Source organism: Eretmochelys imbricata, chromosome 25 (assembly GCF_965152235.1).
Source record: "Eretmochelys imbricata isolate rEreImb1 chromosome 25, rEreImb1.hap1, whole genome shotgun sequence".
NCBI lineage: Eukaryota > Metazoa > Chordata > Testudines > Cheloniidae > Eretmochelys > Eretmochelys imbricata.
Window position 1 is genome coordinate 7968400 of NC_135596.1, and position 24615 is coordinate 7993014.

The 24615-nt window shown below is 54.5% G+C and overlaps 1 protein-coding gene across 4 annotated transcripts; it reads left to right on the forward strand.

Moving 5' to 3' along the window:
• Window positions 1-1628: 1628 nt before the first annotated feature.
• ZNF414 (zinc finger protein 414) lies at window positions 1629-24400 on the forward strand. 4 transcript variants are annotated; one of them, XM_077842157.1, is made up of 9 exons: window positions 1629-1764; window positions 14987-15140; window positions 16843-16953; window positions 17955-18062; window positions 19172-19277; window positions 19936-20474; window positions 21514-21564; window positions 22878-23036; window positions 23890-24400. In XM_077842157.1, exons 1-9 carry the CDS (start codon window positions 1762-1764, stop codon window positions 23964-23966), a joined length of 1308 nt encoding a protein of 435 aa, XP_077698283.1. In that variant the 5' UTR covers window positions 1629-1761; the 3' UTR covers window positions 23967-24400. The 4 variants fall into 4 exon arrangements, 3 of the variants coding, with proteins under 3 accessions (XP_077698283.1, XP_077698284.1, XP_077698286.1); XM_077842158.1 differs by having other exon boundaries at window positions 16846-16953; XR_013348761.1 differs by lacking the exon at window positions 23890-24400 and having other exon boundaries at window positions 21514-22005; window positions 22878-23013.
• Window positions 24401-24615: the final 215 nt, after the last annotated feature.

Genomic DNA, 24615 nt, shown 5'->3' on the forward strand with positions numbered 1-24615 from the left:
ATGTCTGCAGTATAGCCAGAAACTGATCCCAGGACTCCTTTTAACAATACTAACCCCTAGCTCGTCACTCACCCTTTGCATCAGCAGCTCTCAAAGCACTTTACCAGAGAGGGCAATATCCTTATGCCCATTTTACAGATGGGAAAACTGAGATACAAAGAGGGGAAGTGACTTAGCCAGGGTCACCCAGCAGGCCCGTGAGTGAGCTGGGAATAGAAGAGCCACGAGGATCTCTCTTAAAGGAGCAGAGCTACTAAAGATGGGGCCTAGTCTCCCTTCAGAAAGGTTTGTACAGCTCCCACTAAGAATAGCACAAAGGTAACCTAGGGCAGAGGTTTCTTCTGTATCTAATAAACACATAAACATCAGTCTCAGCCATTCATCTCATTCCTGCGAGACCCATTACTAAGAGTTATTGAAAACTAGACTGGACAAAGCAGTAGATAATTAGAGGAAATCCCTCACTATCTAGTGGATGACCCAGGTCAGCGGGCCACAGACTGGTTTGCGGTCCCATGTGAACATTTTCTAAGGCCCCAAGGTACCAGGATTTTACTGTACAATTACAGCATTTACATAGCATTATGCTCAGTCGCAGTGTTTGGGGATATGGAGGGAGGGGCTGCTTGTCCTTTTAATAATGAGAAAAGACATCTTTGGCTTTGGCAAGTGTGAGAACCTAATATTCTCCTTTTCTGTCATCCAGGATCTGTGAAAGCCCTTTGGGGCAGAAGCTGTCTCGTGGTTCTGTTTTTGTCCAGTATCTAGCACAATGGGGCCCTGAACAGGATTGGGGCTCGTAGGGACTTCTGCAGTACAAATAGCCATGCCAATTCAACCTAGTCAAGCCTAGCAAGTTCTTAAAGAACCTAAAATGTAATCATAAGGTGGGATTTTCAAAAGTGCCTCAAGCAATGAGGTGTCCAATTCCCACTGAAGGTTGACAGGAGTGGGGTGCCTAAATCCTATAAACTCTTTGGAAAATCTTGCCGCTAGGCCCTGAAGTGGTAGAGTAGAGGGTCCATCTGCATGGACCTTGTTGCTGGCTCAGGGCTGTTGTGAGATGGGCTCAGATCCCGTGGCTGCTCTTAACGAACAGACGTGGGGGCGTCTCACACGCCTGGCCTTGCACAGAGCAACACCTGCCAGCGAGCCGCAAACCCCACGCCCGCGACAAACACCCGAAAGGTCAGGATGCTGCCGCCATTTTCTGCACCTGGATGCGATGGCTCGGTGCACATCTGCCACTCTGTGCATTGCCCTAAACAAAGCCCGGGTGCCCCATGGCCTGGGCGGAGCTTTGGGGCTGGAAAGGGGGAAGACGGGGATCTGCCCCCTTCTATGAGCACCATCACCTCTGGCCTTTAAACAAAAAACGAAGGGGGAAAAAAGGAAGCAAACAAAAAGCAGGAGAGAAGCACATGAGAGACACAACCATGTGATAGGAGAGAGGGAGGAGGGGGGACCAAGGGGGTAGGGCGCTGGAGTCACCGCCTCTTGGGTTTGTGTTGGAGTCTTGTCAACTCCAGGAGATCCCCCCCCCCCCCCTTTGCTAAAGGAATCTAATCCCTCACTTCCCTCCTCTAACAAATCCCTCCCCCTTCTCCCCCCCCCATCACCCTCGGTCTCGCGACAGCTGCTTAACATAAAATGGCTACAATGTAACATCTTTGCCTTGTGATGTCTCTCGCTGCTGCTCCGGGAGAATTTGGGATCTAAAGCCAGAACAAAAGCCCCTCCCCTGCAGGACCTGCCAGAGAAATGGTAGGTGACCTCTGCTAATCCAGGAGCAGCCTTTCGTGTGTGTCTGTCTGTCTGTGTGTGTTGGGGGGCAAGGCCCCCCCCCCCTTCTCACCTCCCTGATCCTGGCCAGGCGAGACACGAAATAAAGGAGCCCGGTACAGCAGAGGGAGCCTGAAACTGACCCGAGGCAGCTGGGCTCTCTGCCTGTGAAATAAACCAGAAGGGGCTGAAAGTAAGTGAGGAGGAGCTGGTTGGGGGGGGGGGGAGGTCGCCCCCTCCTCACCCCCCACAAAGAGAGAAGCAGGTCATGCTAAAAAAAGGGGGGGAGGTAGCGTTACATATTCCCCCCACCCTCCCCTAAAATAATCCACCGCATTTGTGTTTTGCAAAGGGAGAAAATGTCACCCCATCTGCTAGGGTGGAGTTGGGGGCGGGGGGATTCAAGCCCTGGTGGGGGAGGAGGGGTGCGGGCCTGCGGGGGAGGGGGCGCTCTCGGTGGCCTTATGTCCTTTGGTTATGACAGGCCTGGTTCTGGGGGCTCCTGGATTTGGATACAGGACCCTCTAAACTAGCCTGCTGGCTAGCAGCTTCTGTACTCCGAGGGGAAAGGAAAACTGAAACTGGCTGAGCCAGGCAGATGGCTCCTGGGGGGTGGAGAGGAGTGGCACCATTGGGCAGGGGCCCAGTCATTACAGCCATTCTTCCCCCCCCTGCCCCAAAAATGATCATGAGCCAGCCCGGTATAGGGTTGCTAATGGGAATTCACGTTGTACTGTGCCCTGCCCATTGTACCCTCCCGCCCATCTGTCACACGGACTTGGAGTGGCCCCGTTTTTTCTTCCCAGGAAGCTGATGGTTTATTTCATATTGATTTTTCTTTCTCCTTTTTATAAATTGTCTTTGTTTGCAAAGGACACCCCTGGGAAACCTCCGTTTCTCTCCCCCACCCCCAATCCCGATTGACTGCACATGTTAGCTGGCTCCTTGTCCGAGAGCTGCTTGCACTGGCTTTGTTATTGTCGTCTTAGAGTCGCTGGCAGATGCCCTGGGATGCTACAGTTATTCAGAGGGCTCAGGGCGGCCTGAACTGCTTGCACGCGGTGACAATGGGTGGGCTGTTGCACCGGTTTGGGCTGGTGGTGGCTGTTTGTTGGGAAAACTGGGGTTCAAGCCTTTGTTTTGGGGGGGGGCAATTCTCCCCCTCACCCGCTATTGCTGTAATGCCCGGTGTGTGTATGGTGAAGTACGGATGCATAGGAAGATCCTGCAAGCTGAAATAACTTCAGATGGGCCCTGCATGGAAGGAGGCTTCCTCTGCAGCTTAATTTGCAGGATAGCACATGGGGCTGTGGTAACCGATCACTGTCAGATGCGGGGTGGAGGGGGAGGGAGAGCGAGAGAGGCTCTTGGGAGAAGGTTTCAGAGGTAGCCGTGTTAGTCTGTATCGGCAAAAACAACGAGGAGTCCTTGTGGCACCTTAGAAACTAAGAAATTTATTTGGGCATAGATATCTATTTATACTTTATAATATTTTATTTAATAAATTATTTATGCCCAAATAAATTTGTAAGTCTCTAAGGTGCCAGAAAGACTCCTCGTTGTTTTTTCTTGGGAGAAGGTGGTTTTACCGATGATGGTAGATCATATCATCTATTCTGTTTCCTAATGCCTGATTATTTGACTTACATGACCAGGTGTGTGAATAGGCAGAGATTAGTGATGAAAGGTTCCAAATTAAGGCCTGATCTACACTTAAAAATTTTTGCACTCCAGGTAGGTGGACCTAAGCCTGGTGTAGACACGACTTGGTCAGTGGAAGAATTCTTCTGCCAGTCTAGCTACTGCCTCTCGGAGAGGTGGGTTAACAACATTGATGGGAAAAACCCCTTCCATCCATGTAGGAAGCGTCTATGCCATGGTGCCGTCAGCTGTTCCACTAGAGCATGGACATGGCCTAAATGAGCTATGAGGAAGGATTTGAAAGAAGCATTTTCAGAAGGACTATTAAAAAGATTGCTTAGGGCAAGTCACTTGACTTGGGGTCATTAAAAGCTGGCATAGAAATGGTGAAAGCATCATAAATGTAGGACCCTGACATGCAGCCCTCTCTGAAAATAATTAAGAGCAGGGGAAATGCTGTAATCCACCATCACAGCCGTATTTATTCCAGTGACTAGATCTTGAAATTAACACTGAGGTATGATCACGGCTTGGTGCAGGGAGGATTCAAAGCAACTCTGTGTGTTCCTCTGACTAGCATGGGTCAGATGCTTCATAAATAAGAGTGATCTCCACCGAGAATGTATTTGATCACGAATGCAAAGTTCTTGTCTTTTCCCCTTGTCATTTAAAAAGAAAAGAAAGGAAGAAATCTATGTTTAAGGCTGAAATAAGGAAAAACAAGTGTCATCATCTGGATCCATTATAAACTGTAGATTATGGCGTTGAAGTTCAGGGTCAGCCCCATGCGATAATATAAAACACACGTGTGGGAGGGGGGGGATGAGTCAAGGAGACTTTGGAAGAGAAATCTGAATTATCTCACTTTCATGCAATTTGAGCTCAGTTGTAGTGTTCTTTTAACATAGTTATTTTTATTTAACGTGTACGTAATTAACCCTGTGATCCCTGGTCTGCTTGTATACATCAAGAAAGGAAAAGGCTTACCTGAGACAAATTTATGCTTTCCAGATTGAGCAGGAAACACTGAGCGAGCAGCAGCCAGAGCTGTGGGTTGAAAGCTCAGCAGAACGATCAGTGAAAAAGCCGCTCTGCTGTCATAGCATTTATTTCCTGTATCTCTAGGCCCCTTCTCTTTTATTACGTTTGTAGTGAGTGATCAGGATTCCCTGGCTCCAAACCCTTTGTCTCTCATCTCTGCGTGTGACAATATGTGTTTCAGAAATTGTATTAAACCTCTGGCTGCAGAGCATGGTGTAGATCCTCAAATAGGATTATTTGTTCCATGTAGCCCGCTGCTGTGGATTCGTGAATGTCTTCTGTTAGCTGGTCTGAAGGAGCCCTCGTGTTTGCACTGGGGAGCCAAGCCAGGGCAGTTAACAGACGGGGCAATGGTGACTTCTCCCCTCGTTAGGGTTGCGTAGTTGCTGTGAACACCTCCCCCACGAACCTCCCCCACGACCGTTTGTTCGAATTTTGTAAAGGACCATGTTCTGGCTGCGTTTGCTTCCTGCAGCTGTTCTAGTGAGAGAGCTCACTAGTGGAAAGTCTCTCCGGGTGGGGGTGGGGAATGGTGAATTTTTGCACAACCAAGCGGAATACTTGCAGAAAGTGACTTCTGAATTAGCAATCGGGGCTGGAATCCTGACTCAAACGGTGTGTCTACACGGCAATCTGAGGCGTGATTGCAGCGTGGGTAGACCGACCTGAGCTGGCTCAATCAGCACTCATGCCGCTAAACAGCAGTGATGATGCAGTGATGATGCAGTGGCCCGGGCTTCGGTGCGGGCTGGCTAGAAACGCGAGCGTTTCCCCGGGCTCCCGGCGTGCTGGTACAGCCCATGCCACCACATCTACATTGCTGTTTTTAACCGTGCGAGCTCGGGTGCGTCTGCCTCTGATTGTGCTGCAGACATACCGTAAGAGTTAAGGTTTGGAGGACAGAAATACACCGAGGAGTTATGGCCCTGATTCCCATGGCCCTGATTCCCATGGCCCTGCACCGTGTGCAGTCCCACCAGGGCATGGTCTGATCTGGAGGCGGCCGAGAACACTCCCGTTCTGATCTGGTAACATGCTGCCCCTGCTTTGCACTGAGGGTGAGTGGGTGCAACAAGGAGCGGGGACCTGGAGAACTGGAGTTGGGGGAAGGGGGGGGTTGCTGTTCTGTACCAGATACTGAAATGGGGGCTAACCCCCAGGGGAGATCAGGCCTAAAATTCTCTCTCGCCTTTCTCTGGCTCTCAAAACACGGTGGCCGTTTGGGGAGGAGCTGATGCAGTGTCCAAAGTGAGGAACGAGGATCTGAAAAAAACCTCCCTATTTCAAACACCCGACCGCCGCTTCCCTTTCTTAACTCGGAACGTTCTGCGCCCAAAACTGGATTCTCCCCCCCCCCCCCCCGGCCCCTTCCCGCTACGCAGCTCGTTCCCTGCCGTAGATCGAACCCCTGAAGAAAGGAGGCTGAATAGGTGTTGCCATAGCAACGAGTGGTGCTGCTCCCAATGGAGAAGCCTGACCTGGGGTGCTATAAATCAGCAGGGGAATCTGGGGAAAATCTGTCCAGTTACCTTCCCCGCGCCCCACCCCAAATCAGCAGGGTTTTCTCCATCCTCTTACTCCAAATCTGCAGGGATTGTTCGGTGGTTCACTGAGTTCTCTCCACTCCCAGCGTGCCATGGACAGGCCAGAGGCCATAAAGCTCATGGAGAGCCATTCAGAAATACCCCTGGCTTTCAGAGAGAAGAGTGGAGGCTCGCTGGCCCCTCCCCTGCAAACAGGCCTCCAGCTCCAGATCGGAGAGGAGATCTAAGATCCTCTAGGGCAGGGGGCCTCAACCTTTTCCTTTCCGAGCCTGCCCCCACCACCATGCGCTATAAAAACTCCACGGCCCCCCTGTGCCACGATAGCTGGCTTTCTGCATATAAAGACCAGGGTCGGCGTTAGGGGGTAGCAAGCAGGGCAATTGCCCGGGGTCTTGCCACAGGGGCCCCCACGAAGCTACATTGCTCAGGCTTTGGCTTCAGCCTCCGGTGGCAGGGATCTGGGCTTCAGCCCCATGCGGCGGGGCTTTGGTTTTCTGCCCTGGGCCCCAGTGAGTCTAATGCTGGCCCTGCTTGGAGGCCCCCCTGAAATCTGCTCGAGACTTCCTAGGGCCCCGGACCCCTGGTTGAGAACTACTGCTCTATGGCACTCGCTCCTGTCCCCTCATCTCCAGCTCCTCCTGGGGCTGTCCACCGGTGCTTGGGGTTGCAGCTGGATGGGACCTCAGGAGGTCATCTAGTCCAACCCACTGCTCAAAGCAGGACCAACCCCCAGTTTTTGCCCCAGATCCCTAAATGACCCCCTCAGGGATTGAACTCACAACATGCTGAGTTATGTGGCTGTACGGTTTGTGCTCGGCACCTGGAGATTTACACTAGCGCTGGTGGAAAATCTTTTAACAGAACAGGTTTCCTTTGAAATCCAGAAGGTTTTGTGGGAGCTTCTTAACGTCCATGTAATTTTTTGGATGCGGAGGGGGGGAAGGCAAAACTTTTCATTTTGACAAAGTTGTGTCAGTTTGCTTCTTCAGACTTTTATATTACACAATGTTTAAGATTAGTAGATTTAGTAGATTGAGTTTTTTAATACAAGTCAGAATGAATCAAACCATACTAAAGAAACACTTTGATACTATCGAAATGAAATATTTTGATGGTCCTGAATCTTTTTATTATTATTATTTTTATTTTACTTTTTGTTTTGTAGGAAATTCTGAAACTTTGTTCTTCGTTCCCAATTGGAAGAATTTTTTTTTCTAAACATCTGAATTTCCCACAGAACAGGAATTCTGGGTCCCAGTCAGCTCCAGTTTTTTCACTGGTGTGACGGGCGTGCTTCAGGCTTGATCTAAGCCCCAGGATGTTGATGGAACGATGCCCATTTGCTAAAGCAAGCTTTGGAACAGGGGCTCAGCAAATGAGGAGCCCTTGTCTCGTTGCATGTGCAACTTGCATGGGGAAGGGGAGCACAAATCCTATTGACGTGCAGTCGGACTTGTGCTTCAAAGTCAAACGGGTGCTTTTTAACATCCCAGTTTAGCCACTCCACCTTAATACTGTGCTAACCTTGACGTAGAACCTTAACTCTGTCCCTTTGTGTATGTGCATCATGATACAGGCTTGAATCGGTCACGAGCCGTTCCCAAATTTAATATTCTGCAGCTTACATCTTACTAGCCTACAGGGGATAAATCTAGAACACCAATTACTTTCAGTGTGTCTGGTTCACAGTACCCCAAGACTAGATATTGACACAGTCCTTGAAACATCCTATATGTTGTCCTATCCCCTCTCTCCCCCCTCCTGCTCCTTGTTTGTTCCATTTACCTGCTGTCTTCTCTCTTAAATTGTAAACTCTTTGGGGGCAAGGACTGTCACTTATGTGGTCTGTCCAGTGCCCAGCATAGTTGACTTTCAATGGGATTTAGGTCATAAGTCTCTTAAGTGCTCTTGGAAAACTTAACCCTTTACCCTAAGGCACATACGCAAGTGGGGGCAGAGCTAAAGTTGTACGTGCAGACTTTGCTCTGACAGTCAGATGACTCCGTGATCTCTGTGGAATTCTCTACGCACTTTGAGATTACTTTTAGCTGGAGGTGATTGTCGGTCTTTGTTTCTTGTGTGTCCGTGGGACTGAGCCAAACCAACCTTGGGTATGGCCCAGTGTGGACGGAATGATTGACTTTCCCTCAGACTTGTCTGCTATGCAGCATTTTTGTTTTTTCTCCCTCCGGGGGGTCATTTGAACGTTTGCACGTAGGGATTTTTTTTGACCTGGTATCTCTCGCTTTTGTTGTTTTAAAAAATTACCCCTGCAGAGATTGTACGTGGCGGAGGGGGTGGGGGGTTTCAACAGAAACTGACGATCGCAAATGCACAGACCCGCAAGCTGACGCTATGGCTCATGGTACTTTGTGTGTCTCTTTACTCTATTTTTCCAAAGGAGGAGATGTGCTGAAAAGTTCACAGCTTACAAAGCAAACACCCTCTGGGGCCTTAGACCCGTGCTGGGGGTTGGGGCAAAAATTCTTTTGCCACCTGGGGAAAACCCCAGCCTAAGGGTAGAGAGCATAGAATTTCCAGCCCCTGTATTGGTTTGTGGGGGAGGAGTTCCGATCCCTCCGGGGGCGGTGGGGGGTGAGAAGATGGCAGAAGCATCACCTCTGAGCTAAGTCCCAGTCGCCCCACTGAAAGATTCCCCCTTTGCTTGTGTGTGGTTGTTGTAGGCTGCTCGGTTCCGCTCGGGGTCTGTGGTTTGGTTCAGGGACCGCTCTAAGGCACCCTTGATAGAGGCATAGCCCTGTGAGGTGCCTTACGTCTCCCCATATGCCCGGTCTGTTCCCCTCTTTGGGATTTAAGGAAACACTTGGAACGTGTCAGGGTAACTGGAGTGCCGTGATCACTCACCTTTGTCCTAGGTACCACTTCTCAGGCAAGTGGTGTAGGCACCTGAGCTGCTGGGCCCTGAAGCCTTTGCACCTGATGGGTCCCAAATATCCATCTACCAACTGCACGCGGCCCCGCTACTGCACCACTGGCTCCCTGGCTCTGTCCTCCCAACTGCCCCCGAACCTTCCCCTCCTGGCCTCTAAGGAGGAGAAGTAAAAGAGCAGCAGCATTAGCCTCATTGTGCTGATCCTGTGAGGGCTGAGATGATTCACTCCATAATCAATCCCACAGTGTAGTGGCAGCAAAATCCTCTAGACAAGGCCAGGGAGTTTCTGGCTTTAAAGGCACAGACTGGGCAGGTAGCGTAACACTATTGCTGATGGCTACAAAGAGGCCCCCAAACCAGCAAGCGAACAAGCTGAGCCCCCTAACTTCCTAAAACTGACATCTGGCCTAAGAGGAAGGCAAGGTGGCCTAGTAGATAGGCCACTGGACTTGGACTTGGGAGATCCCAGTGCAGTTTCTGGCTCTGCCACTGGTTTGTCTGGTGTTCTGGCCTTTGCCTTCCTATGCCTCAGTTTCCCCACCTGCAAAAGAAGGATAGTGATTTCTGTAAAGCACTTTGAGCTCTCTTGATGAAAAGAGCTAGATAATTTTGGGGGTTTTGTTTGGTGTGGTTTTTTTTTTTTTTTGGTTTTGTTTTTTGTTTTAAATACAAACCCCAAAGTTAAGCAGCCAGCCTCGGATCAGTACAGTTTTCAGCCCCAATTCTGCCAGGGCTTAAGATCATGCTTAAATGCTTGTGGTGAACAAAAGGTGAGATGTCACCCAGCCGTAACCTGGCAGTATTTTCCTGCACTATACCTGCAAATGGGAAGTTGCTGGGCATGGCGAGGACGTTCTTCTACCCGGGTTCTTCCCCTGTCGCTTTTACTTTTCCACTGAAAAATCCATGAGGGGAATATGGCTGACTAAGACAGGAGGTCAGAGTGGTGCTTGGGCGATGGCTGGCCCACGAAGGCCAATGAACCTGCTACGGCCCTTTGCCAGCAGCTAGAGGTGTTGTTAGCTCAGGCAGTGGGCCGCCTGCTTTCCGAACCAGAAGTCCCAGATTCAATCCCCACTGCTGACAACTCCCATACAGTGCAGCTGGGTTGAGAAGCCACGTGGCAAATTTGTTGGGGCAAGGTCCTTATCTCCTTCCATCCCTAGCTGGCACTGACTGCGATGCTTGTCACTGCACGGGGCCTGCGTTCGCTTGGGGAATCCCTAGCCCCGACATGCTCTATTGCAGCACGGCCAGGAGGGGAAACAGGCTCCTCTTTGTGTGCCACAGAGCAGGCTTTTAAAGTTTGCTGCCTCTGTACAAACCAGGCCCGAGCCTCTGCCCGCCATCAGCCTTGCTGCTCGGAGGCGCCTGAGGGGGTCTGGTTCTGTGCAGTACCAGCTGCCCCAAGCACCGAGCTAAGCATGGCAGGTGCCACGCTCACCGGTGGCTTGCAAGTGGCCTGGGCATCCCTGGCAGCGAGGGATCCATCTGTGGCCCTTTCAAGAGGCATGGTTAGGGTGCTAGCCTGCCATTTGGGTTTAATTCCTCGCTCTGCCACAGGCCTCCTGTGTGACCATGGGCATGTCCTCTGTAAAAGTCAAACCTCACTGGGTGCCAGGAGGAGAAACACATTAGATACTAGGGGGATGTGGCGGGTATCCTGGGGATTTTGGCAGTGGGGAGCCTTGCACCTCTAGGTCATGGATTCAGATCCTGTCCAGGGCAATAATGATCAAAAATCATTCACCTGACTAGCAATGAGTTTAATGGTCACAGGCCAGTTCCTAGTGGGGCAAGTGTCTGCAACTGGCAGAAAGGTTGCTCCGTGGCCTCCTTGATGCTGGCCTATGTGACCCTCCCCTGTGGTCAGGGCTGTGGGGTACTCGGCTGCATTCAGGCCTGGTACAGAGTAAACACCAGGCTCTACTGGAAACAAGTTAGTGAGTTGCACCATGGCGGTGCCCTGCTCTTGATGTGCCAGTGTGAACCAGAGCTACACGCCCATGCCCAGGGGGGAAGCAGCCCCACTGGTCCAAGGACATCTGCCCAGGCAAACCAGAAATCCAGCTCCAGCTCTAATGGTGGGCGCTTTGCCTGGAGTGGACTGGCCCAATGGTCTCCCGCTGGACCTGCCCCGTAGTTAGTAGCATTGGCGTTAGATTTTCATCCCTGCACGAGAGTCTGAGCAAAGGGTGAGCTCTGGCACCTCCTTGTCCCCAAGCAGCTGGGCTGCCCTGAGCCCTCCATGGGGGGGTGGGGCAATGAGCCGACTGGAATGGCATGGGGTCCCCTACACAGCCCTGTCCTCTACCTCCCACTGCTGCCTCCCTGTGCGGGTGGGGGGAACAGCCCAGTCCCCGACATGAGAGAGGAGTTCACAGCCCAGGGCTAATGCAGCCACTCTGCAGGGGTGGTTGATTTCAGCACCATCCTAAAGAGCTGTTCTGCTCTGACAGCTTTGGGGAAATACATTTGGCAGCTTGGCCTCATTTAGATGACAAGCTTCTCAGGGTGAGGACTGGCTCCCCATCTCCGCACAGCACCCAGCAGTGTGTGTGTGTGTGGTTCCCTGCCTCGGCTCCCATCTGTCTGTCAGCCTGGCAGCTGCTGCTCCTCAATGCTTCATCCTCGCTGCAGCTAACGAAACTTAAAATGGCTTTTCAAGACGGTCTGTTTCTAATAGGCTTAGGCTGGGACCCGCGTAGGGAAGGCCTATTTCCCTGGCCCTGTGGGGGAGAGAAAGATAAAACAGGCTCCCACCATGCACTGCTCCGTCATCAGCTGTCCTGGCAGGCAGATGACCGACCAAGCCAGTGTCTTCCTGCATCTGATCCACCTTCCTTGCCATGGGGAGGCGAAGGGGTTTTTGCAGCTGATCTACATACTCCTCGCAGGAGCTTAGCTGCAGGTGCTGAGCTCGCTGATGTCTTCAGTGCTGCGTGTGGGGAAGACTTTGCAAAAACTGGCCACTGGTGGGTACGCGCCTCTGAGGCCAGCGCAATCTGCGGGGCGCGCGCTGGCTGGGAGGAGCAGGCTCCTGATACGAATGCAGGGTCTCTTCCAATGGTCTGTTGGGGGTGCTCAGCAGAAGATCTGGATCCTGAGAAAATGCGTAGGAGCTCAAAGAACTAGAACATCCCTGGGGAGGGGGTGGGGGAAAGCCCTCTTGCTTCCAGGCTCGCCCCACCTCTAACTGCCAGAGGGTGGGGAAAACATCCTTACGGGCATATTATTCCCTAGCTGTCCACTAGGGAGGTTCTTGCAACTCTGCATTGTCAGGGATGGGGTACGGGCTAGATGGGTATGTCTACACCGCAAGGGAAAACCCACAGCTGGCCCGTGCCAGCTGACTCAGGCTCACAGGGCTGTTTCGTTGCTGTGTAGACTTCCGGGCTGGATGCCTTGCCAAATACATGCCATTTCAACCCGGTGACCTTTACGATGCACTCTGGGGGGCCAGCCGAACAAATTCTCCAGTTTGTTTGTTTGACAAGACCTGAAGCTGACACCGAGTTTCAAGCGTGGTGTCATGATATGAGAGCCCCATTAGAGCAACATGTCAAATGGGGTCCTTATTCTTGCTATTCCTATGGGGGTGGTGCCTGTTCATAGATGATCGGCTCTCGGTGCTGGGTGTCCAACCAGGCCCCAGCTGGGAGCCCACCATGGGTCTGAAAACCCCCCCACTCCATGTGATACTCTTCTGTGCTCCCTGTTCATCCCCTACTCGCTTGGCTAAGCATGTGGCCCTATTTTGTGAGAGTCTCCTAGTTTTCAGGACCGTCTTGGGGTCTGGCTAAGGCTGGCCAAGATCCTGGGTTTCGCCCGGCCCCCAGCAATCCTGGCCACCTGCTGCACTGATCCAAGGAGAATCTAGGAAAAGCAGGTCTGGAAGAGGGGACCTTGAGAAATCGTCAAATCCAGCCCCTGCACTGAGGCAGGACCAAGTAAACCTAGACCATCCATGACAGGGATTTGTCCAACCTGTTCTTAAAAACCTCCAGTGATGGGGATTCCACAACCTCCCTTGGGAGCCTGGTCCAGAGCTTAACTACCCTGAGAGTTGGAAAGTTTTTCCCTAATATCTAGCCTAAATCTCCCTGGCTGCAGTTTAAGCCCATTGCTTCTTGTCCTGCCTTTAGTGGACATGGAGAACAACGGATCAACATCCTCTTTGTAACAGCCCTTAACATGTTTGAAGACTGTTATGTCCCCTTCAGTCGTCTTTTCTCAAGACTAAACATCTGGGGTTTTTTTTAACCTTTTCTCATAGGTCGGGTTTTCTAAATCTTTTATAGTTGCTCTCCTCTGGACTCTCCCATTTGTCCACCTCTTTCCTAAAGTGTGGCACCCAGAACTGGACACCATCCTCCCACTGAGGCCTCACCAGTGCCAAGTACGGTGGGACAGTTACCTCCCGTGTCTTGCATACAACACTCCTATTAATACATCCCAGAATATTGGCCTTCTTCAAACCTGTATCACATGGTTTGACTCCTATTTAATTTGTGATCCACTGTAACCCCCAGATCCTTTGCAGCGGTATGACCACCCAGCCACTATTCCCTACTTTGTAGTTGTGTGTTTGATTTCCCCCCGCCCCCTCCCCCCCGCACTTCCTACATATAGTACTTTGTACTTGTCGTTATTGAATTTCATCTTGTTGAATTCAGACCAATGCTCCAATTTGTCAAGGTTGTTTTGAATTCTAATCCTGCCCCCCAAAGTGCTGGCGACCCCTCCCAGCTTGGTGACCTCTGCAGATTTAAGAAGCATCCTCTCCACTCCGTGATCCAAGTCATTTAATGAAAATATTGAACGGCGCCGGACCCAGGTCTAACCCCTGTGGGACCCCCCCTACCCCTCCCAGTTTGACACTGATCACTACAACCTGAGTGCAGTCTTTCAACCACCCATTTTGTAGTAATTCCTAGTTTGCTTATGAGAGCGTCATGTGGGACAGTCTTACTAAAATCCAAGAGATCCCCCATTTACAGCTTCCCCTCTACCCACTGCACCAGGAGCACTGTCGAAGAAGGACATTTGGTTGGTTTGACGGGATTTGTTCCTGACTGGTGCTGCCACCCCACACCCTGGCCTGAGGGAGCAGTATAGGGTGTCCCGATTTTATAGGGACAGTCCCGATTTTTGAGTCTTTTTCTTATATAGGCTCCTATTGCCCTCCACCCCCTGTCCTGATATTTCACATTTGCTGTCTGGTCACCCTAGAGCAGGAAGCCCCTGCCATCTGCTCATGCCGAGAACCTGACCCAGCTTTGTAGGGGCAGGTCCTTCACCAGGCCCTGAATGAGCAGCAGTCCCCACCCACCTCACCAGCCGTCCCCTCCAGCAGCTCCCCCTTCCTTTCCTTCCCCAGCACCATGTGCTCCTGTCCACCCCAAGGTCCTTCTGCCCAGCCGCTGCCCCCATCCAGCTCCATTCCAGCCACGCTGGCCTCTCCTCAGTGGTGGGGGACAAGGGGCAGGGAAGGGTGAGTGGCGAGGGAAAGCAGAATGCTGGTGGGCCAGGACAATTCCCTAACATGCCTCCCCACACAGACTAAAATCTTCCCTGTGAGCCCCTCCCCTCCCCGTTGGATGGGCCTCCCGTTTTCTCACTGTGGAAGTCTGATGCTCCTGTGGCCACAGGCCGAGGTAAAGCTACCTCCTTAGCACCCAAATGCCCCAGTAGCTGAGGAGCAAATAGGTGGATGGGGGGGAATTGGTCACCGCTGTTCAAGCAGCTTGTCCCATGCCACACTCGGGAGGGGCGGGGCAGGGGAAGCTAAAATGTTTTAAGGAGCAACTAGTTCGGGGGGCAGAGGAGGCCCTGCTTTTGGGGAGCAGCCAGCGGTTGGCATGATGTTCAGAGGATGTGGTGGGCTCCCCGCTCCAATGGGCCACGCAGCTTTGTATCCCTCCCCAGACTAATCACCCCTGGCCTTTTCAGCCTCCTCTCCTAAAGAACCTATCCCCTGCAGGAGTCCATCACATCTGGCACCTGGGGAGGGGAGGCGTCGGTCTTGCACGTTCACAAGACCTCTCTGTGCACGGTTGACCTTGTCCTCTTGTGTCTGGTTTAGCATCACCAGGAGAAGAGCCCCTCACCAGTGCCCGGCATTGCCCGCTCCGCCTCGGCCCTCGCTTACCACGAGCACTACGCCTCGCCTGGCCCCGTCAAGAGCAAAGCCCTGAAGACGGAGAAAGACGCAGCGTTGCCCTCCTTCTCCTTGGGCGGTAAATACGTTTGAGGGAGCAGAAGTGTCTGTGGGAGATGCTGAGGGTGGATGCAGGTTGCAAGGCAGTTGGCATGGGAGGGAAGAGCCACGGGCTGTGTGTGTGTGTGTGGCAGGCTGCAGAGTGAAGCCATCCATTCGTGGAAAGCCCCGCTCACAGTAACACACAAGCGGAACCCGTTGCGTGGGTTCCCCCCACGAGGCTCTGCTCGAGGAGGTATCAAACGTGGGATATCGGGAACCATGTGCAGAATTCTCCTGCTGACGCAGCTGAGCACTCCTCTAGCATGGTGTGCGTCTCGTGGTCATTGCTGCCACCTCCCACCCGTGTTAAGACCGCATGTCCCTCTTCAGGTTGGATAGAGGCCGTGATGTGAGCTAGACGAGCGCCAGGCTGTCTCCCTTCCAACCCCTATCTTCCCATTCTGAAACCTTTCTCCTCCAGTCCTTCAGGCTTGGACAGGGTGGGCAGGTGACTTAATGGATCAGAACTAAGACGGTGGAAAGATCTCTCCAGCTTCTCGCTTGGAATTATGGGAGAACAGGATAATAAATGCTTTTCCCACTTGAAAAAATGTCTTACCCTCTTCAGTGTAGCTGAATTTGGACCTACGAACTCCCCGCCCCCAGGTCTGGACCGTGGCATAGCCCTGGTGGTGAAGATCTAGTGTGTCCCCTTAGTTTTCGGGGGGGGATGATCCATTTGGGTCAACGAAAGTTCTGACTTCCAAAGTGCATCCTTCATGTGCTCCATGGGACTCGTCCCTAGGTGAGAGACGCCCATGTGTAGAACTTTTCTGGGCATGCCCTTCTTGGATCCAGGGGCTAACGAGTTTTATGCAAAGAATAGTTCTTTGCTCCAGAGCAAACAGAGCCTCAGAACTTAGTGCATGAGCTGGACATTGACTTTTAAATGGCCTTGAGGCCTTCATTCCTGCTGGCCTCCAAAGGTGGGATGTGGAAGACCTGGTGCCTCAGAGCAGCTAGGAAATAGAGATGAGCCAAGACGTGACCACAGAGCTGGTTCCTTGTCCCCAGATGCCCTGTGGAGGGGCCTGCATGTGGCTCCCTCCCAGCATGGCTCCCAAACCTTTCCGAGGTGTTAAAAGCCTGGCGTTCTGGCTGAGAGCCTATGTCAAGAAGCTCAGGTGAGACCCATGCCGGAATGATGTACTCGGAGGTAGGTCTGTGCCCTGGCTGGCCTGAGTCAGCTGGTCTGTTTAATTGCAGTGTAGATGCTCCCAAGCTCTGGGATCGTCCCACCTTGCAGGGTCCTAGATCCTGGACTCTAGCCTGGGGCCAGACATCTACACCGCACTGAAACCGCCCCATAGTCCGAGCCCCCAAAGCCTGAGTCGGCTGGCACGGGCCAGCCGCGGGTTTTGAATTGCAAGGTAAACCAGCCCAGATGCTTCCAATAAAACCAAAACCCAGGTTCAACTTGAAAAGGAATCCAAACTCCTGGAAGTGGTACCCAGCAATGGCCTTGATCGAAATACAGAACTCTGAGACCGCCACGACGGCTGAAATATCCCACTGTGCCTAGCGCACTCCTGTTCTGATGGCCTCTGCCTGGTGGCTGACTGGCAATAGCTTTGCTATGCACTGGGCGACATTGCTCTTGACTGCAGCTCGGCCTTGCCCGGCTGCTGGGAGTTCGTCTCCGGTGGCCACACGCCCGTCGTAATTCAGGATCTCTCCAGCAGGCGACAATGACCCGGCAGTGTCGGGCAGCCAGATGCACCCAACGGGAAGTGGAGGCAGCGGGGCTCAAGCTCAGGACCTGCGGCTCCCGAAGCGCAGACCCCTCCCAGGTGAGCTCAAGGGAGTAGCAGTGCATGGAGGGGGGAGGAGGTAGAACTGTGATTCCCAGCAGGTCCACTCTCTTCCAGCAGAGGGCACCGCTCCAGGTACATTCAAAGGGCCATGACCGTTCATCCGTTTTCTCTAGGGAGACTAACTCGAACTTGTCCCTTAAGTGTTCACCTGGGATTCTTGCTAGTCTGACGTTGCCCCTTCTCGGGGCTTTCCATCTAAGCTAGAGAAGGGGGAGCGGTTTGGGTTCGTGCCGGACTCCTTTACTATGTTCCTGGGCTAATCTGCTAAACTCTTCCTGCTCGCCCTGAGAACGGTGCCAGGGAGAAGACCCAGAGGAGATGGCAAGGGAAAGCAGTGGCTACCTGGAGCAGGGGAGAGAGACCAGGCAGTGGCAGGAGAGAGGCAGAGGTGGGAAGAAAAGAAAATGGGGACCACACTGTAAAAGGGTCATGATGGGATCTTTCTAAGGGAGAACTGAAGCTCTGGACCCTTTGTCTCTGGTCCAAGCAGAGCCCAGGCTGATAGGGACTGGAAACTGTTGCCATCTGACCACTCAGCAGCCTGTATGACATCAGTTTAGTGGGTCTCCTCAGGGACAGTGCAAAAATCACCATCGCGCCGTGTGAACTGGCCCCGTTGGTGGCTCATCTCGGCAGAGAGCCCCAGCCTGAATGAGCCATTGGGGATCCCCCTAGGTCCGGGGTGAGGTATGCTGTGGGGGGAGCAAAGGGCCGTTGCTGCCATCTGCGCCCCTTTCCTGGGTAAACCCGCTACGTGTCCCATCTGCAGGATCCCTGGCCCAGATCTCTGCGAGAGGCAGCCGGCCGTGTTCTCACAGGTAGCTGGCTTGGGCATGACGCACATCAGCCAATTCTGACGCCAGCCGCGGAGGATCAGCGAGGCCCTGCACTTCTTCTGGGGAAGAGGGAGGACATGAAGGGAGGGGAGATGCTGGGGCTTGGGAGAGAAATGACCCGGCGGCTCTCTCTCCTTCCAGGGAAGCACTACCCGTGCTCGAGCTACGGCTGCAAGCTGGCCTTCCACAGCATGCAGGAGCTGATGGATCACATGAGAGTCCACTACAGACCCACCCAGTCCCTGGAGGGTAAGACCTGGGTTGCATATCATCCCAGCTGGGAGAAGGGGGCCTTGCTGCCGAGAGGTGGGGTGCCAGGACACCACGTGCTCGGGCAGGCTGGATGGGGAGGCCTCGTTATCCCTTCCCAGTGCTTCCTCTGGGGCATCGGCCCTGCTGGGCTACTTCTAAAGCGTCGGTTTGCTGTTGATGACTGAGCAGCTGGTGACGAGACTCCAGCCTGCGGGTTGCTTGTGGGTGGCTTGCGTGAGTGTTTGTCGGAGCTGTGATTGTCCACTGAAGTCGCATGGTATCACTACCCACTGACCGGCTGGTTGGAACTCTTGTGCAGGGAGAATTGTAACGTACAAGTTTGCAAGGCCTGGTTTACGTGGGCTTGGCTCCAGTACAGGTGTGGGACTCTCCCAAGAGCTCAGTTCTCAGTTGCTCCAACAAGGAACAACGGGAGGTGCTGGGTACTCTGGTCGTAACCTTTTATAGTGGTACGTGGGAATGGGAGCTCGTAGCTATAAAACTGGAGGGTGGGGGGGGGTTGTTGTGTTTCAAACCCCCCCTCATCCCCCAAGACAGTGTGAAGCGGCACTCGCCCAGCCAAGTGTCCGCAAACAGCAGCTCGCTGATCCCAAACGCTCAGCCCACTGGCTCTGCTCGTACTCATGCTCCCCAACGTGCCCCCGCTCTGTGCATCTGGCTGCTTGGGACCTAGATCAAATCTGCCCCTTGGCAATCAGAGGAGAAGCTAATTCACTAACTTCCCCACCTCCAGGTTCTCTTCCAAACCCCCTCCCCTCATCTTATCAGCCACTCTCTGCCGAGCTGCTGTGCTGGTAAACTGTATAATTAACCTTTTTTTTTTTTTTTTTTAACGGGGCGGGGAGGGGTTTGAAATGTGCCTTGCTGTGATAACTGGGTCCCCTGCCTTCCCTGCAGAGGGTTACTGGCAAATAGACATTCTGTGTGTGTTTGCAGAGGTGAGCACTGTGCATGACGAAGGGGCTGGGCTCCATAACCACTGCGTAGCTGGTTATAAAGAATCCCCTAGATATAAGTTGAGACCGTTGTGTCTAGGGTGGACCTGACCGAGTGTCTCACCGACCCCTCTGCCCCTCTTCTGCCAGGTAAAATATTCCACTGCCCCACCCAGGGCTGCACGGAAACTTTCCCCAGCATGCAGGACCTCGTGGCTCACATGAAGGTGCACTACAAGCCAAACCGCTACTTCAAGTAAGTCCCCTCTCCTCCACCGACCCCCTCACTGGTCCCAGCGAGTCCAGAGCCCCCAGATCTCCTAGGCAGGGCACTGCACCCACCAAGCTATTCTCCAGGGCACTGTCGTAAATGTGCCAAGCAATGGGGCTCTCTCCTGTGGCTTGGGGGACTGTTCAGGAGGCAGTGGGCTTTGCCCTGCAGGGTATAAATTTTTCCTCCGCTCTGTGCTGTCCCTCTGCTTGTGGCCGTGCCCCTGAGTGATCCGATGGGCCAGTTCTTCTCCCTCCTTGGCGCTGGCTTCGTCCCCTGCAGTCTAGAGCCCCACAACCCAACAGGACCCGCCTCCGAGGGTCAGGGTCTGTGCTGCGGAGTGACCGCCAAGGTGCGCACAGCAGGGGGGCGGCGGCTGACGAGAGGGGCCCGTGGCCGCTGGCCCTGCTGTGCCAACCCCAGGGGCAGGAGGCAGCCGCAGCACTGACTCCGGTTTGGCAGGGGGGAGGTGGGGTCAGAAAATGGCTCCACCTCTGGCCATGTGCCTGGAATGGCTCCTTTCTACATGAGAGAGAAAGTTCCTGGTCCGCTCGGCTCTTGGCCTCTCTGCTGAGCCTGCAGGATGGGGGCTTCCCCTCGGGCCAGGCTGTTTGTGGACTCGCCCTCTCCTGTCGCTCCCCAGGTGTGAGAACTGCCTGCTGCGTTTCCGAACCCACCGCTCCCTCTTCAAGCACTTGCACGTCTGCTCCGACAGCACCAGCAGCCCGGCTCCAGCGCAGAAAGCCGAGAAGCCCACCCCACCTGCTACCTCCGGCCTGGAGAAGGACCCCCCGGCCAAGCCCCTGGAGGCGCTGCCCAAACTCCAGAGCGTCATCCGGCACATGGAGAAAGAAGCCATCCTCCCCAGCATGGACGCTGTCTCCACCGCGGTGCCAGCCTCACTCCCCACTAGTCTCCCTGGTCTCCACGGCTCCCTGGAGTCCATGCCTCTGGTCTCTCCGGCCTCCCACCCGTTCCCTCTGCTGGAGCCCTCGCTCTTCGGGCCATCGTCCTTGACCCGGTTCTCGGGCCAGCCTCACTCCACGGTGCCGGGGCCTTTCCTGTCCTACATGCACCCATCTCCCTACGGCTTACCTCAGGCTTCGGTTCAGCATCGCCTCAGGCCGTACCTGCCCAGCCAAGGCCTCCCAGTCTCCAATGCTGTGTGGAAGAAAAGTCAAGGTGAGAACACAGGGCCAGCAGGTAAATCTGTCATCTTCAGTTGGGAATCACCCATGCTACAGCAAACCTCCTTCCAGGCTCGCCCCAGGCTGCTGCTGCGAGAATCCACAGGTGGGCAGGGAGGCACTTCCAGCCGAGGACGCTACCCACCAGCTGCCTGGTCTTCCCCCCTGCCACCCTGAGAACAAGAGAGATCCCACTTGCTCAAGCTCCTAGGTTCCCTCTGTCCCGGACTCCATGGTGGGTGGGGTGGGTTCCAGTGGCCATTTCTCCGCCCCTCGTCCCACGATCTCACCCCCAACAAACCAGCTGCTCGACGGGAAAACTTGATCACAAGCCCACGTCCCTCCTGGAGGGCTCCCCAGAGATGGGGCGTGATGCAGGATCCCCTTTGCCCTGCTCTGTTTGCCAAGGCCTGGGGGCATATTGGGCTGAATCCCCCGCTGGCTCCACCAACCTCAGGAGTTACCACGCCAGCTGAGAATTTCCCTCTCGTTCTGTAACCGAGGTCGAGACTCCTTCCCGGCCTGTTCCTCCCTCGCTCCCCCCCACCAGCCTGTGGCCGCTGTGCTCAGCTGGTGAGCCCCACTCCCTTTCCTGTGATGACCGTCGTCGGTCTGCGCTGGGGACCCCTTCGGCGCAGGATCTGGCGGGAGGAGGAGCCCCGGTGACAGGCTATTGCGACTGCTGCCTAGCTAACGCCCTGGCAAACCTGCGGATGGTGTGGGCACCGGGGCGTGTTCCTGGCTTCCATTTGCTCCAGTGTGAAAGTCCCTCCTTGTGCTAAAAAAAAATCCCAGTTCAGCTTCCCCACCCCCAATCTCCGTCCCGCTTCCCGCCCCCTGGAGATGTCCGTGGAGTCCTGCGGGGGCAGCGCGTGGAGCGATGCCCCCTGGTCCTGTCAGCCTTGTTCTGAAAAGCCAGTGGCAGCTGGACACCGCTGGCATCCGAGCCAGGGCCTCTCGGTCGCTTCCCTTCCCCCCCCAGCCAAGGGAGGGGAAGGCCTAATGCTTGTCTCGCCCCTCGATTCCCTTCGCAGGTGTGTGCGTCGGCCCACGCCTCCCATGCTTTGGCTCAGGTGTGACTTCAGGTTAGTCCGGCACCTCTCGGCTTTGGGCTGCTCTCTGGTCACTGGGTGGTGCTGCTGTGCAGTGAGGGGGTGACCTGCCCTGGGAACTGGGGAACCCCAGGAAAGCAGGGAGGAGGGCTTGAATTAGCCACGTCACACAGGACAGCAAAGGGCTCTTAGTCCTTGGAAGGCCCAAGGGCACCACCCAGGGGGCAAAACAACCACAATACGTGTGGTTGGGAGGCTTAGTCCAATAACGGTTCATTCCCTCTGAAGCACCTGGCATTGGAAGACCGGATACTGGGCGAGGTGGCCTGACCCAGTCTGGCCGTTCTGGCGTTCTAACCTGCAGCCACATGCCCTGATTGCCTCTGCGCTGCAAGCTAAGCAGGGCCAAGACTGCTCAGTCACTGGATGGGGGACCTCAGAACCCCTCGATAAGGGACATAATACAGAGGCCTTGTACGTCAACCGTTTAATACCTCTAGCTGGCAAGGGAGGGTGCTGCCTGCCCTGGTTGGGGGGAAAAGTCTATCCGTTGTCTGGGACTGACTGCTGCTGTGGTGTCTTGATGGACAAGACTTCTTGTTTAAACCAAACCCTGTGCGGGGCTGGCTTTGTTACCCTCAGCCTGAGGCTGTGTGCCATGTTGCTAGCGTGTGTCTGGGGGGCACTGGCCCAGATACCTGGGGAGGGAGAGTGGCCCTGCAGTTTCTGGGGGCTCTGACCATTTGCAGAGCAGGGATGGTCTCGGAGGTCTGGCAGCTCTTGAAAGCAGCGTCCGCTGGCCTGTCCCTGCTGGGCGGCGTGGGAAATCGGCTGCTCTCCTGCCTTACCAGGGAGGCTTGGATTTCCCCAGCAGAGCCAAGCATGCGGCAGTGAAGGCTTTGGGCAGGGGGATGACCTGCCCTTTTGGGGCTTAGCTGGAACAGCCACTGGCCCAGCCCCCTTCCCCTTTTCTATGTTAGGGGCATTACAGTAGCCGTGAGAGGCACCAGCGACCCTGGCCACCCTGCTGGGTGCTGTCCAGAGAGAGACAGTCCCTGCCCCAAAGCGCATACTGTCTCAAGAGACAAGACAGGCCAAGGGCGGGAGGGGACCAGCTGGTCAGTGGCAGAACTGGGAATAGAACCCAGGCATCCTGAATTCCCATCCAATATACCATGCTGCCTGCCTTGGCCTTCGGATCTCCCTTCCTGGCGGCCATCAGCTGCTGGGTGCGTCCCCAGGTGCTGCCCAACAGCTGAGCATGCCCGAGGGGGGATGGCCGTGTGACCGCTATCCCAGGGCAGCAGCGAGTCAGGGCCCATGCTTTGCACCCCCCTGTGCTGCAGGCCACTCCTCCAACAGCCGCATTGTGTGGGAGCACACGCGAGGGCGCTACACCTGCATGCAGTGCCCGTACTCCAGCGCCTCGCGGGAAGAGATGACGCTGCACATTGAGGATCAGCACAAGAATCCGCCCCTGCCCAGCCGCCTGGATGGAGAGATGGGTGCGGTCCAGTGAGGGGAGGTGGGGGATGGGAATCTGCCATGCTTGCTGGTGGGAGGAGCTGGTGGGAGCTGATCTGGGGATCCGGATCCCCGGAATTCAGCCCAGATTCCTTCGCATGACAAGCGTGCCTGTGGGCTGAGGGGGAGGAGTGGGTCATATCCCAAAGTCACACCCTTCCCCAGAGCCTGACAGGGCTGCAGTTTGCCCCTCCTGGCTGGAGAAGCAGGGAGCCTGGCTTGGTGAGGTTTAAGGGGGGGAGAAAAACTTCTCGCTGATCTAGGTAGGGGAGTAAGCCTCAATGCCCAGGGAGGGGAGAGATGTGGCCACTGCTAAAGCTGCCATAGAAATGGCCCCCTGAGGTTAACTGCTTCCCCACTTGTCTGAGCGGCACCATCTCCATCCTGCAACCTGTCTGGGAAACCTGCCCCTTGCCCGGGTGTCCTGGCTGAAGTGCTCCTATAGGGGCCAGTGCATTGACTCCAGCTCCACCCATGAGCCCAGAACAACTGGATGGTTCTACCAAACTGCAGTGACCTTGGACTTATCATTAGGCTTTAGAGTCAGGTGAGGTGCCTGGAGCAGATAACAGCCTGGGCCTTTCTACCAGCTCCTGTTGTATTGGACCTGACCAGGTTTTCTTGGTCACCAGCTGGGCTAGAAGCTTGCCTTCTACACCAACCCAACACTGTGGGCCTCTGCTGAGATGCAGCAGCGTGGCATAAAGCTAGAGCACTGGCCCCACATGAGCTAGGAGGCCATGCCCCCAGTGTCCCACTTCCCCACAGCCTCTCAAGCAGCTGCCAGGGAAGATTTCTTAGCGCTGATCCTTCAACCTTGTGCTTCTCTTGCAGACTTCGGCGTCGGCCTCGCCTCCTTTCACTCAAAGCTCCCGCCGGAGATGGAGAACTCCCTGTACTCGCAGCTCTGATGCTCCTGCTGAGCCAGGGGTGGGGAGGGAGGGAGGTGTGCATGGGAATGCAGTAGGAACGGGTGTATGTAAAAGCCAGTGCTGCAGCAGGAACCTACCCACCCTCCTCTCCCTTCTTCCCGTGCTGTGTTTGCACCGGTCCCCTCAGCCGTAGCCATGCCACTGACTTCAAGCTGTGCACTGCAAAGAGTTTGAGCAGGGAGGGGGCTTTTTCTTGGGTTTGAGGTTTTTGGGTGGTTTTTTTTTTTTTTTTTTGGAAAACTTTAATTTAAGGCCTGGAAGCTTGTATGTGTCATGTCTTCCCCCCACCCCACTCCAGCTTTTACTGCTCCAGGCACAAGGGTTTGCTGTAAAGCCTGGTAGAGTTGCTCAGGAGTTAGTGGACTTCCTCTCGGGGATGAGGTCGCTAAGAAATAAATGGGAATTGGACAGAAGGGGGCTGCGTCTGCTCTGTGTCACTCTGCCTTGGGCATGACCTCTCCCCAGGCGGGGAGCAGGGGGCTGCTAGGCAGGGCTCTGAGCGGGGGCTGCAGCTGGGTAGAAACCATTGGGAGTTTCCCTTGGGGGATGGAGCTGGATGGGGGGTGGGCCTGCATGCAGAGGGCTCTGCAGGAGAGGGGCTGGCTAGGCAGTAGCCTCAAGGCCGGAT

Bases quoted from the DNA above. Each gene is read 5' to 3' on its own strand.
- ZNF414 (XM_077842157.1), top strand. The intron at 18,063-19,171 runs GTAAGACCTGGG...CTCTTCTGCCAG, and splicing joins ACCCACCCAGTCCCTGGAGG to GTAAAATATTCCACTGCCCC. The intron at 20,475-21,513 runs GTGAGAACACAG...TTCCCTTCGCAG, and splicing joins TGTGTGGAAGAAAAGTCAAG to GTGTGTGCGTCGGCCCACGC.